Here is a 13,256-nt window from a genome sequence, read left to right on the forward strand (position 1 = left end):
AAAAAACTAAATCTAAGACACGATCATTCAAGTTGGAAATAGTATTAAATTGTTTAAGACCTAAATTTAAAGATAAATTTATAATTTCTTGATGAATTGGAGAATTTTCATTCATTTCAAGGTTTTGCCAGTCCAAATTTGGTAGATTAAAATCACCAGTTATTAAGAATTTTGAATCAGGATATTTTAATCTGATTGTTTCAATATTATTTATAAAATTATTATATACACTAATGTCAGAGGATGGAGGGATGTAAACACAACCGAATATGCACTTTACATTGAAAATTTTGGTTGATATAAATATTTGTTCGATGGAATTGTTTGTGTTGATGATGACAGATGATGAATGAACTTTTTTAATAAGAATTGCCACGCCACCGCCTCGAGTCTTCGTACTGGTGTTTATGTTTCTATCATATCTATACATATTGTATGTATGAAAGTTTAGTTCGGAGTCATTTATAAGGTTGTTTAGCCACGTTTCTGTTAATAATATGATGTGATATGCGGAAGCAGCTATAGCATTTTTAAGGAATTGTATTTTAGATATAATGCTTCGAACATTTTGGTAATATATTGTTAGTTTTTTGTACTATTTTTATTTATTATTTTAGGCACTCCATTAAAATATTTTATTATTAAGTCACTTTCACCTTTGTCTTTTCTGGTATTCATTTCGATCCACAAATTGTTTATATGTAGTCTTTGCATGTACGTTAGGTCATTTTTTATTTTAATTCCTAATTTGGGTCCTTTTCTAAGTAATGATATTGCTGTTTGCTGTACATCGAGTTTAACTTTTAGGGGCCTTGGCTTCGTACCTTGTTTTAATCCGATTCTATGAGCGGTGAATTTGTGGTTAGGTAGCTCGGCTTTTGACAATAAATTTGCGATTACATTATTGTCGTCATTATTACCTGTTTCAGTAATGTCAAATATGATAACATTGTTTTTTCTATTTTTTCTTTCTTCCATTTCACTAACAAGTTCCAATGTCGATTCAATCGTGGTGGGTGTATCTTTAGACATATAAATTTTGGTAGCTGACAGCTCTCCTTCCAGCATTGCAATATTACAGGACATTTCGCCTACAGTTTGCGAGATATCAGAGGTGAAAGGCATCAATTTGGCCATTTGGTCCTTGCTAAATCTATTGACAGGGTCCATGAGGACTTGGACCATACTCTCTAATATTTTGGAGACGCTTTGCACGTATTTGGCCATTTTATATTTTATTTAGTAACAATGAAGAAGTAGCAAAAACACACTTTGGCGACACGACCGAACGCGACAACGAACACACTAATCGTGTTTATCTATTGTTATGGTCACGTACTCGGATATGTATTCCCACGTCATTCGGTCGGTATCGGTCACTTCTCAGAAGTGACCGATACCTTGACCAATAACGGCCATTGTTTAGCCTACATGCACTTAGAGTCTAGATATAATCCTTGAAACCAATTATAACGGTCACACAGTCTCTGGGATGCTACTCGGCCTAATCCGATTACAACTACTCGGCGGTGTACGTAACAGTATGTATGTATGTATGTGTAGGTATAATGTTTTTATCATAAGATGTATTTTACGATTCACACCGATAAACGGAAAATAGACCAATAAGTTTGCATCAAAATACATACTAAGCTTACACTGATTTTTATAATTATCGGTCACTTATTTTATCATATTATTATTATCGTAAAGCAGAGTAATTGGTAATTGGTGCCCGTCGATCACTGGTTTACCAGTAATGAATAAACTACCTCTACCACTACAAAATGGGTGTTTCACTTCTTATTAAAATATGCTCTAATGAGATAAATGGCACTGATCCTAGAAAAATAGAGCATAATTGAAAATGTTTGATATGATTTTCGTAATTAATGGAAGCATAATATATAATACAAATAAAGACCTATATTATATTAATGTTTCGTATTCAATTAAAGATATTCAATTAAAGTAATTTTAATATGCATAGACATTCAAATGTACATACATACATACATATGTATATATGTACACAGTCGACGAATTCAATTATGGTTATTGATTTTGCAGACAACAGACAAAATTTGAAATGCAGTACTTGTGTGTCGTTTGATGTGAAATTTGGATTCGGCTTTACATAGAACTAACATTCATATTATTCATATGCACAATATGTATAATTGACAATGGACACTTTGTATTGAAATCAAACTACATTGATGAGAAGCTTTGAATTCCATGTATAGATATGTACGTCGAATTTTAGTACAATTTGCGAATTGATTCGAATGAAATACATTGTCACAGTGAAATTATAATAGCACTGACGTTTCATTGAAATCATATTTAATTACATTTTCACTGGGTATAGTTATATTCTAGCTACGGAAATTACAAAAAAAAAACCCCAGCAGCGTGGTCTAGTGGTGAATGTTGAATTATTTCGTAATTGATGTTACGAGTTCGATTCCCCGCTAAGTCTCGCTGTTGGCCAGACCTTGATTTGTCTAGGTCGATTGTTTCTTATCAGAATTTGCCAATTAACTATAGATGTCAGATATTATTTACATTTACATGTATGTATGTCAGCGGTTTCCAAACTTTATGCTACTACGCCTCCCTAAAAAAAAATTTTTTTTCCGCGCCTCCCTACCTTGTATTTTTAATAGATATAATAATATAGACCCGTTTTAAATAATAAACCTTTATTTAAAAAAAAATACTGAACACTACAATAGACAGAATAATAAAAAGGTTTTGCTATAACATAAATTTATACGAACACGTATATTTATTTTTATATTAAATTACTAATTAAACTACATCTAACACATCAAAATTTAATGTGAAGGATGTTGTTGTTTATTGGCACAAAGTTTATCAAATCTTGGGGGCAATATGGAGAGTGCCACTCGTAACTCCTTTTCGGATATTAACCTGGCTCGATATTTGGTTTTCATTGCAGCTAGTGCCGAAAAGCCCGTTTCGCTTAAATAAGACGTTACAAACGGTAGAAGCACTTGCATTGCTTTGCAATACAAAGATTCATACTCTCCACTAAGATTCTTCCAAAATTTAATTATGGTTTCATTTTGAAACTTTTGTTTTAGTGAGCTATCGCATAATAATTCTATCAATTTTTCTTTTTCGATGGTTGTCAGCTCGAATTCGTCTTCTTCATTGTAGTTAAATGGAATCTGTATCCACAAAAACTTTGAGAAATCAAGGTCTTTGAAATAATTGGAAAAATGCAGCACTTAACCATCCAAGTGGTCAATAAAATGATTTTTACCTTCTTTAATATTGGCTGTGGCCCAGAAATTTTTGGAAAGTGAAAGCATATCCAACTCATTCTTTTGTAAATTTGATTTCCATAACTTCAACTTTTTAATGAAAGCTTTTACTTTTGTCTTTTTGAACAAGTGGATGTATTTGTGATCCCTGCATTGATTTATTTTAACCGCTCAATTTTCCAAAAATTTCAACTAAATAGGCAAGATTAACAATAAAATTATCGTTCGTCCACAAATGTGCCTCTTCATGTTGGTTTTCTTCTTGAAGGGTTGCTAATTAAATGTGTATATAAAAATTAAAGAAAAATAAAAATAAACATTCATGCATTGAATTTTTACTGTTAAACTACGATATGAAGTTTTATTTATTTGTAGATATTATGGTATGAAAATTATTTTTTTATTTAAAAGTTTTGGCGCCTCCCCTGGCAATAGCCCGCGCCTCCCCAGGGAGGCGCGCCTCCCAGTTTGGAAACCGCTGATGTATGTAATAATTATGTGGACCAGGAAGGCGCATTTGGGGTTTACCTGTTAAGTCTTCCTGGTATATTTGTAAAATAAAAATGAAAATAAAAAATATACACACATATTCACTATTAGTGAAATTATAATTTTTGACAGTTGGATGATAGTGAAATGCCATTATTTTAAGATCCTTGTAATTGCGTCGCCGACACGAATCACGCCACCCCGCGTAACAACCCCGCTCTTCTCCATACCCACTCCGATGCGAAGCCCGCGCTCACACGCCCTCCCCGCAACCCCACTCCTGTCCATTTGCATTATGTAGAGATTAGGAATGGACAGGAACGTGATCTCGACAGAGAGTAGCATCTGCTTCGATTTGGCTTTTTTTGATGCCGCATGTGTGGGACTGAATGCGAAGCAAACACATCATTAAAGAGCGGACCCAGAGCACGCCGTTCATTGTTCACATGTTGTAAATGCATTGTTAAAGGTTTGCCGAACCTTTTTTACCAAGCATTTACAATAATGGAACAATAGACGGCGCGCTTCCGGTCCTATGTACCTCTACACATCATAATATCTTAGCAGCCAACACTTATTTATTATACAGGTTAGGTTAAGTAAGGATTGGTTTTATTTATTTAAGTTTAGGTGAGGTTAAATAAGGGTTGGTTTTATTTATTTAAGGTTAGATTAGGCTAGTTTAAGTTATGGTTGGTAGTGCGACGTGCACTATCCCATGGCGCATTAGCGTTCGAATTACAAATTCACTGACATTGAGATGTGAATTTGTAATTCTATTGTTAGATCCGTACTCACTGCTTGAGCGAAATTATAATTTCACCGACGGTAAAAATTTCACTGTAACACATATGTACGTACGTATGTATATTCATTTCATGTAAAACGAAATTTGCAAAAATAAATAAAACACACTAAAAAGCGGATATTTTTGAAAGCTCGTACCATAAATTATTTTCTAAATAATGTATTACCTTTCAACTTTCTCCTCCCTGTTTTATTGTGTTCGTGTTTTGAGAAGTTTTTATCTATTCCTGTCAGGTTAGTCTGCTGACAATGTATCAAACGAAAGTGAAAGCGCGTATTTTTCGGATGCTGAAAAAAAATCATCTGTACGCCAGTGGTGTACTTTGTGTCAGAAAATATTTACGCGCTTTCCGAAATAATTTTCAACGTCATATTACGACATGAATTACGCTTTTAGTCGATAGCAAATTGACATTTTGCGACGTGAGCGAATAATGTCATCAAAGTGAACGCGTGACTTGATAATGTTTTCAATATATAAGCGGCTCAATACATACATACATACATATGACGTGGAGGAAAATATTCACGTAATCAATAAATGGTAAGATTGAAATGTGTGTGTGTGTGTGTGTGTGTGTGTGTGTGTGTGTGTGTGTGTGTATTAAAACAAAATGGAGATATTCCAGAAAAATATTTATTCATTATTTTCGTTGAAACGTGTACAATAAATGGGTGAACTAAAAAACAGAACATTCTATATACAGAGCGAGTGACAATAGTCTACTAGGTAGTTGCGAATTGTCTAAAAATGTTAAAACTTTATCTTTTACAGGGCGTGTAAAAAAATTTGGAAAAGTAGAAATTATACAAAAACTTTTACTTGGTACAATAATAATAATAGGACATGTTTTGGTAATCATCTAATAAAATATTAATTTATTTTTAATTACAATCACTCGAAGCTCTACTTGTGTATATTGACTAGTCAAGTGATCATTTACAGGTGAATGCTTGGCACAAGTAAACTACGTGATTTTTTAAACACATACTTTTTTCATGTCTTTTACTATACCTAGAATACATATTATATATACAGATTCAAATAAATATTTTAATTTATATCTCACTGATTTTCAATATCATCTCTACAATAATTATTTCTTCATTGTTAATACAATACATATTCAATAGTCTATTTAAGTACCTTTACATCATATATTATATTATACAATAAATAAAGAATGTATAGTGAAGGGTTTAAAAATAATATATATATATTGCACATTCAACGTATGCCCTTCCTAAATCTTTGGCATTTCATATACATACATATACATACATCATTATGCTATACCTATATATGTGTATGAATATAATCGTAAAATACTGTAAGTCATGTATAATCAAGTCGTTAGACGAAATATAATATATGTATATAATTTTCATACATCAACAAATCAAATAGAATATAGATATTACAAAAATATATATAACAGCGATAAAGATAAATATTTCTATATTAATAAATACAAAGTTTTGGTCTTTAATGCACTACGTCTTATTTATGCTGGAATGATGAAGGGGTTTGTTTTAAGACTTGTGAAAATCATATTGATTTACTCTTAGAATAGTGATCTTAGAATAGTAAATTTACAAGAGTAATTTGTGATTCCGATTCCACTAAATTGCTTGAAGTTAATTTAGCGAATTCCTAACGAAGTTTCTGCTCAAATAGTTGCTTAATTTACCGCAAGATTTCCTACGAGGCAAATCTCGGAAATCAACCACGAGTCACGACATTACATTTATGATTTAGAAACAGTGAAATTATTCTGAAACTATTCAAAAATTATTAAGTACTACGGTTGGAAGTTACAATTGATGTAAAATGAAAGTTTTCATATGTATACTCACTATGTATGCATGTATGTACATTCATACATTAGGCCGGAGCAAAAAAAGCGAAATTTGGATTTTCATCGATGGACGTAATGGAAAGTTTTTGTCGTATCAAGGGACAGTTAAATAAAAAAATTCATTGATTTTAAACAATGTCCTATGTCACCAACCAATCGATTTATCTCGAAAAAAATTTCGAAAAAGTAGGTTTTTCTCATATATCTCTTTTTCGAGAATAGTTTTGATATTTTTCTCTTTAGTAAAATAAATAAACATTCAATACTTACCGATTGAATTTTATTTGGGTCAATTATCATAAGTTTTGACTGATTAACGAGAGTTCTAAGTCATCGTTTCGCTAGAAAGCCATCTTAGAAAGTGCGCCATGCTAGCAATGAATGTTTGTATGGGGAAAGCGTTATTTCAGAAAATGCATTTTTTTTGAAAATAATAGTCGTTGGGAGCTTCCTTGGATTAATTTCTATTGATCCTTTAATTTTAACACCAAATATCCAAAAAATAACGAATTTTTTAAATTATAAGGAGGCCAAAATGACGTATTTCTATTCAAAATATCACATTTTATGTCAAAACAGGTAATTTTGGTTTTCTTACATTTCATGGAATAATTTTTTTTTCTAGATTTTTTATAAACTTATTAGTTGTCGGTACAAGACATCGTGTAAAATCAATATTTTTATTTATTTAACGTTTCCTTGATACGACAAAAGTTTTCCGACAAGTTCATCGCTGAGCATCCAAAATTCGCGTTTTTCGCTCCGACCTAATGTATTATACATACAAATTTGGAAATTTTCCTATTCTTAAATTTTATATATAAAAGTGATTTTTATATATTATGTCTCTAATAAAAAAATTGGATCGACTGGTAGGTATAGGACAGGGCAGTGAAATTTGTTTGACTTAACACAGAAGATGTATGCTCAACATTGAATATATCTACCTAATAATACTATCTAAATACAATAAAATGCAATTTAATACAATGTATACCAGCTATATGTGAAGTTTATATTAAAATAGAACTTAAATCAGAACTGTAACATGTTCATCAAATGACACATGTCTGCAGACGCTTTCGTAATACAATATAGGTATGACGAAATACAATATACGTAATTTTTTGTATATTAATATTATATAATTAGCATTTTCAATATTAAAATAACTTTTTTCATAGATTCAAAGAGTGTTAATTGAAGTTGGAAAATTTAATATGTTTAATTGATGATTTATAATAATTAAAATATGTACATATATCTGTTGCGTCAACACACTCTAACGATGCCGTCTCACGAAAAGCTATCGTTCGTCTACGCGTAAACAATCGAAACTTCTAAATATTCGCTACAAAAATATTATCATGTAATTGGTTCGGTCGTGTATACATTTTTGTAATATATTTTGTAATATATTTTGTAATATATAGTAAGTGATTAATTCTTGGTTTTAGCACTGTTCGTCATCTTCTTGCTGGGTACCCTTTTGGTGGCGTCGGCAATCGTGTGGTTGAATTTATCTACTACGTCTTTGACTTTAACCGACGACACTATTAAGTCTTGATTGGGCTTTCCCGTGCCGTTCTTGTAGCACAGATCTTGCATGTTCAAAATTCCAGTCTCTTGCGGGAATTCCAGGGAGCTGTGGCTGCCGCTCAACGAGCTGAGGTCTAAAGAGCTCGCCGGAGTTTGGTTGAACCTTTTGAATTTGCTCTCTTTGGACCTGCACGCAGACTCTTCGTCGTCTTGTGAAGTCATCCTCGTCAGTTCCGAAGGCTTCGGTCTTTCGGTGTGGTTTGTCGGCTTGGAGACTGTTTTAGGGCTGAGTGGACTGTCTGGAACTTGATCGTATGTGATTGTTGGGTTTCTAGAAAGGGTGTTCGGTGTTGGATGACGACTCTCATCGCTGGCTTGAGACTCTTTTGATTTTTCGCCGATAAGCCAATATGTAACCATTTTTCCCTTTCCCTGTAGAATAACGACAGTTATAATGTATCAAGTATAAGAGTTCCGACACGAAATGTCTTTTAAGTAAGCGAATACTTTAGAGTGAAAAAAATACCATAAACATAAGACATATAGATGTATATTGTGCCATTTTCACTTTGAAACTTACAGCTCAAAGTGGACGTTGTATAAAATATGTATGGAACCCGTTTTAATAATAAATGAAAGCATGTACATATGTTTGCAGTCTTTCATTAAAGTACATAGCTATCCGTGTAAGATTTAATACGAGAGTATTGTTTTAATTATTGTTGGGTAGGTTAAGTCAGATTTAAAATGGCCATCCATGTAGAGATTTAAATGAAGACAAATCGACAGATTTTTGAAAATTGTCGGTTGAAGCCATTTTTCCAGAGACTAGTAACTTCACTGCCAACATATAAGACAACTTAATATAATATATGTAGTACAAAATTTCAAGTGATCTTAATTTTTTATCGCTATCTTTCAAAAAATCAAAATACTATTTAATATGGATTGGTTAGTATTATCAAAATTAAGTATAATTTTATAATACAATAATAATTTTAAAATATAATTTTACTGTTTTTTTAACGCTTTGTACGCCAGTGACTCACCCATGAGTCGCACACTGACTTGCCCTGTATGCCAGCGTCTCACCGACGAGTCGCGTCGATTTCTCTTCCAAAGGGTTCAATATTTACCGTTTAAAAATGCTTTTGCATGGACAAACTTGGTCACAAAAATAATAAAAAATCAATGATTTAACTTTTTCGGGATTCTTTTAACAAAAATTCAATAGATGTAATCAGGACCATCGCTTAGTCGATTATACCCGTGAAATCAGAAACATCCATAAACTCTCATGAATCATTACACTTGTCACGCATATGCAAGCAAGGTCACACCAAACCTCTGGGAGTCTCGAATTATGTGGTTCAAATAATTTTTGAATGCATATTCAACTAATTTATAAACTACTGGCGTACATATAAAGATTAAATATTTTGCAAGTGGTAGTTAACAAAATTTGTTCGACAAAAGAGATTTATATTCAACAAAAGATTCTTAGTTTAGTTTATCGTAGCTCTCTAGCCATAAAAAAATGTCGTAACCAGAGACCCTATAAGCGTCTTGTCGGCAGAAAAATCACATTTGGACGGCCATCTTTAAATATAAACTCGTTGTACGTTATACATTTCCTTATTGAACGGATTTTTTTTAAAGAGAACGTTATATAATAGTAAGTGAGTGTACTGATGAGTATATGAAAGCTTCGTACAAAGTTCAGCTCGCTTTGAAGTTTCTCGTCAAAAGCTACCTTACCTTCATACTAATTTCTCCACGACATTCGAGCTCAAAGCATCCGAACGTATCCAGCACTTCCTTAGTCTTAGGACTGACGTGTATTCTGAAGGCTTCGCCGTGAGACTCCATCCTGTTGGCAGTGTTGACAGTGTCTCCGAAGAGGCAATATCTTGGCATCTTCAGACCGACGACCCCAGCCACGCAAGGACCTGAAAAAAAATTTTTTTGGGCAAAATATACAAAACTCGGCATAATTTTCATCGAAATGTAGAACAAGTACCAGTGTGCATGCCGATTCGTAAACGCAACTGCTCCTTAGGTCTATGTGGTATGACGAATTTGTATACGTTTTCGAGCAGAGCCAGGGACATCCTGGCAACTTCTCTAGCATGCCTGTTTCCATTTCGAACCGGAAGTCCTGAAACGACCATGTAAGCATCTCCTATGGTCTCCACCTGCAATGAAAAAAAAAATTAAATCAAAGCGATTTCACGAAGATATATGTATATTTAAAATGATTATACTATATGTAGTATATAGCATTTGTACTTGAGAATTGGGTCACAGTCTGTATTAAAAAGTAAATGTCCGAGATTTTGTTTTTTAAAGGATTAAATATGAACTTAAATACGGAAAAGGTTTTTTGGATTTTTACAGTATTATAAAAAAATATTATATATTATATTATGTACTTAGGTTTAATATAAGGCTTAATTTAAATAATAAAATTGGATACGTATTGAATAATTCAACGTAAGGAGGGATTAACACAAAAACACTTAAATATAATACAACATTAGCAAATTAAAAGGCTTACTTTGATAAAGTTTCGATAGATACACTTTCTAGTTTCAGGGACAAAGCTTTGCAGATATAATGGTGAAAGTTTTACTCGGGAAAATTTTGAAAATCTTAACAATCTTCGAAGGTCTATATCATAACTATAAATATGAAGTTTCGGCCCCACTTTACTACATATATGTATCTATGTATGTACGAACGTATGTAGATAAAATAGGAAAAAAGAGTATAGAGCAAATATACGTGACATACAAGTTTTTGCGTACATCTGTAATCCCTGGAGAGTGCCTTGAGATAAGATCGTATATTCTAAATTTACTTTGACTTCGGAAAAGTGGATGTTTTGTCGGCAGTTTGTTGTATATTTGCAATTTTCACAATCGAAGCATATCAAGCGGAAAATTGGTACCTCGGTTCGACAAATTTGTGTACTTAAAAAAGAAATATATTTCATGCTTATTTATGGACGATTTTATTTACAGCCTGCAAATTTCAAGTGTGTGTATGTGTGTCGATTTATATTATATTACTTGCCTTTTGTGGAAAATTTGATAAAAAGCTTCACTTAAAATTAAACAATCCCTAAGACTTTTCTCTGATTGAGCAAACGTTACCGAATGAAATTGGAATAATTGAACGTTCTCTTAACAAAGGTGGTGTATAATTAATGCCGTTAAAAGGAAATGGAACAATTGAAAATAAACAAAATAGAACGATTCACTTCTATTTTATGAAATACACACAAAATTACGAAAGGCTTTCACTTTTAATTGGCATTTCAAGCACTACAAACTGATTTTGGGTAACATACCGCATTTAGTGATTCCTCTGTCGTAGCTGTTATTTATTTAAGAGACGAGCAAATTATTTACCAACAGATAAGGCTATTATTCAACACAATACTTTCTATCAGGTGATTCTATGATAGCCGATTTTCAAGGATTCAAAATAATGCGATTTTTATTTATCTATGTACGTAGTAATAATTTTATTTATCGTAGTACGTAGTAGCTTGTGACCATGCGAAAATTTAACTCGAGATTTTGACTGATTCGAACTCAGAATCGTTTACTGATCACGTTTTCATGATCTAGAAAAAAATGAGTGTGTGATAGTATGCGTATCTGTGTATTTTGGGGATTTTATGACCAAGATGCAAGACCTTCCCAATTTTTCTCATTATATTATTTGAATTTTTAGTTTCATAACGATGCAACCTTAAGCACTTTAAGTTTACTTCGATCTCATTTTAAAAATAATAATAATACTAAATTCAGTACTATATAATAAAAATAAATATTATATCTAAATACATACATGGATACTGTGTATTGTATTTTTTTTTCGTTTTATTTTGCTACTTATAATTGTATATTATTATTACTAATATTTTACACGTATACAAAAATATTCAATTGAAAACAAATTTATTTCTTATACATTTAATTTCCCGGTGCTAGTACCGGGATACCGGGATCGGAAAATTCCAGCACCGCAATCCCGGTGCTGAAAAAACCTTCCGGGATTAGATTTTGATGACGAATTTTGTAACTTCGGTGTTTATAAGGGATTTGTTTTCCGAAAATCTATTCACCAGCACGCACGCAGTACCCGGAAATTACCGGTAAATTATACGACGATTGCTCTAGTACGTATTGCAAATTAGCACTATAAAGCGAATCCTTGATTAAAACATCATTGACATTTAATTTAACCAAATATAATTACTGTGAATTCAAAACATTTGTAGAGGCGAAACATTGGAGTAAACAATTCGATTGAAATTAGATATGCGGTCTGGTTCGGAAAATTTCCACATGTCAAACATAATATGTGTCCTCTAGAGATTCGAGTGGACTTAATTCATTTCAGGACATACATATGTATGTATATATACATGTCCTGTGAGATTTATTATTTATGATTATTCTCGGCGTGTATGTTTGCCAAAGCTGTCGGATTCGATGAGTGTATATTTGGTTTCGTTCACCGATTTTATAGGACACTTCTTGGAAATATGATATTTTTCTATTTCTCGGTCGATTTAACAAATATGTATATACATACATTCATATGTCGGGGAATAACCTATTATATTTACGACCCAAATGTTCGTTCGAAAACAGTGCCTATAATATTTGTGAACATCGATGGCTTGGTGCACAGATTTGTATGTCCATTTTTGAATTTGCATCGAATTTTAAGTATGTATCAAATTTAAAAATGGACATATAATATCTGTGCAATAAGCTAGCGATATGTTCTTTTTAATTAAAAATATGTGTTTATTTTTTTGCGGAATTATTCGTTCGTGTTTGCGTATCGTTGAATATGCATTGTGTCGTTGATTGTTGGTTTTTTTCCGACGAAAAATTCTCAATTTGCAAAAAAACTTTAATTCGATAAAAAAGAGTGAATGTATAATTTAATAATTTAGATGCCTGTTGAATATGCAATTGAATTTTATATACGGTAGAGCTATATGCTTGTTAGGGACAAAAGTCGTGAACTTTAGGGTCGAGTTTTAACCAAAGATTAATTATCATCGTACAAAGCGGATAACAGTCGTACAAAGTTTTATCGGATTAATCGCAGATAATAATCTAAAGCTATCGTTGGGATTAAAATTCAAAAACTATACAACTAATTCATTTCATTAATTTATATTATATTTTATTTACAAAAACAAGCTTTAATTGTATAGTATGTAGTTTTTTTATATGAAATT

At 32.1% G+C, this 13,256-nt stretch overlaps 1 protein-coding gene across 1 annotated transcript in view; it reads right to left on the reverse strand.

The window, feature by feature from the left end:
• Positions 1-7,646: 7,646 nt before the first annotated feature.
• The window catches only part of LOC143917011 (atrial natriuretic peptide receptor 2-like), a 69,230-nt gene continuing 63,620 nt past the window's right edge, over positions 7,647-13,256 (reverse strand). The window contains exons 6-8 of the mRNA XM_077438371.1: positions 10,008-10,182; positions 9,746-9,936; positions 7,647-8,419 (exon numbers count right to left, since the gene is read on the reverse strand). Of these exons, the coding sequence (XP_077294497.1) occupies positions 7,889-8,419; positions 9,746-9,936; positions 10,008-10,182 (897 nt within the window). The 3' untranslated portion in view covers positions 7,647-7,888. The remainder of the gene's footprint in view (positions 8,420-9,745; positions 9,937-10,007; positions 10,183-13,256) is intronic.

Source organism: Arctopsyche grandis, chromosome 9 (assembly GCF_051622035.1).
Source record: "Arctopsyche grandis isolate Sample6627 chromosome 9, ASM5162203v2, whole genome shotgun sequence".
NCBI lineage: Eukaryota > Metazoa > Arthropoda > Insecta > Trichoptera > Hydropsychidae > Arctopsyche > Arctopsyche grandis.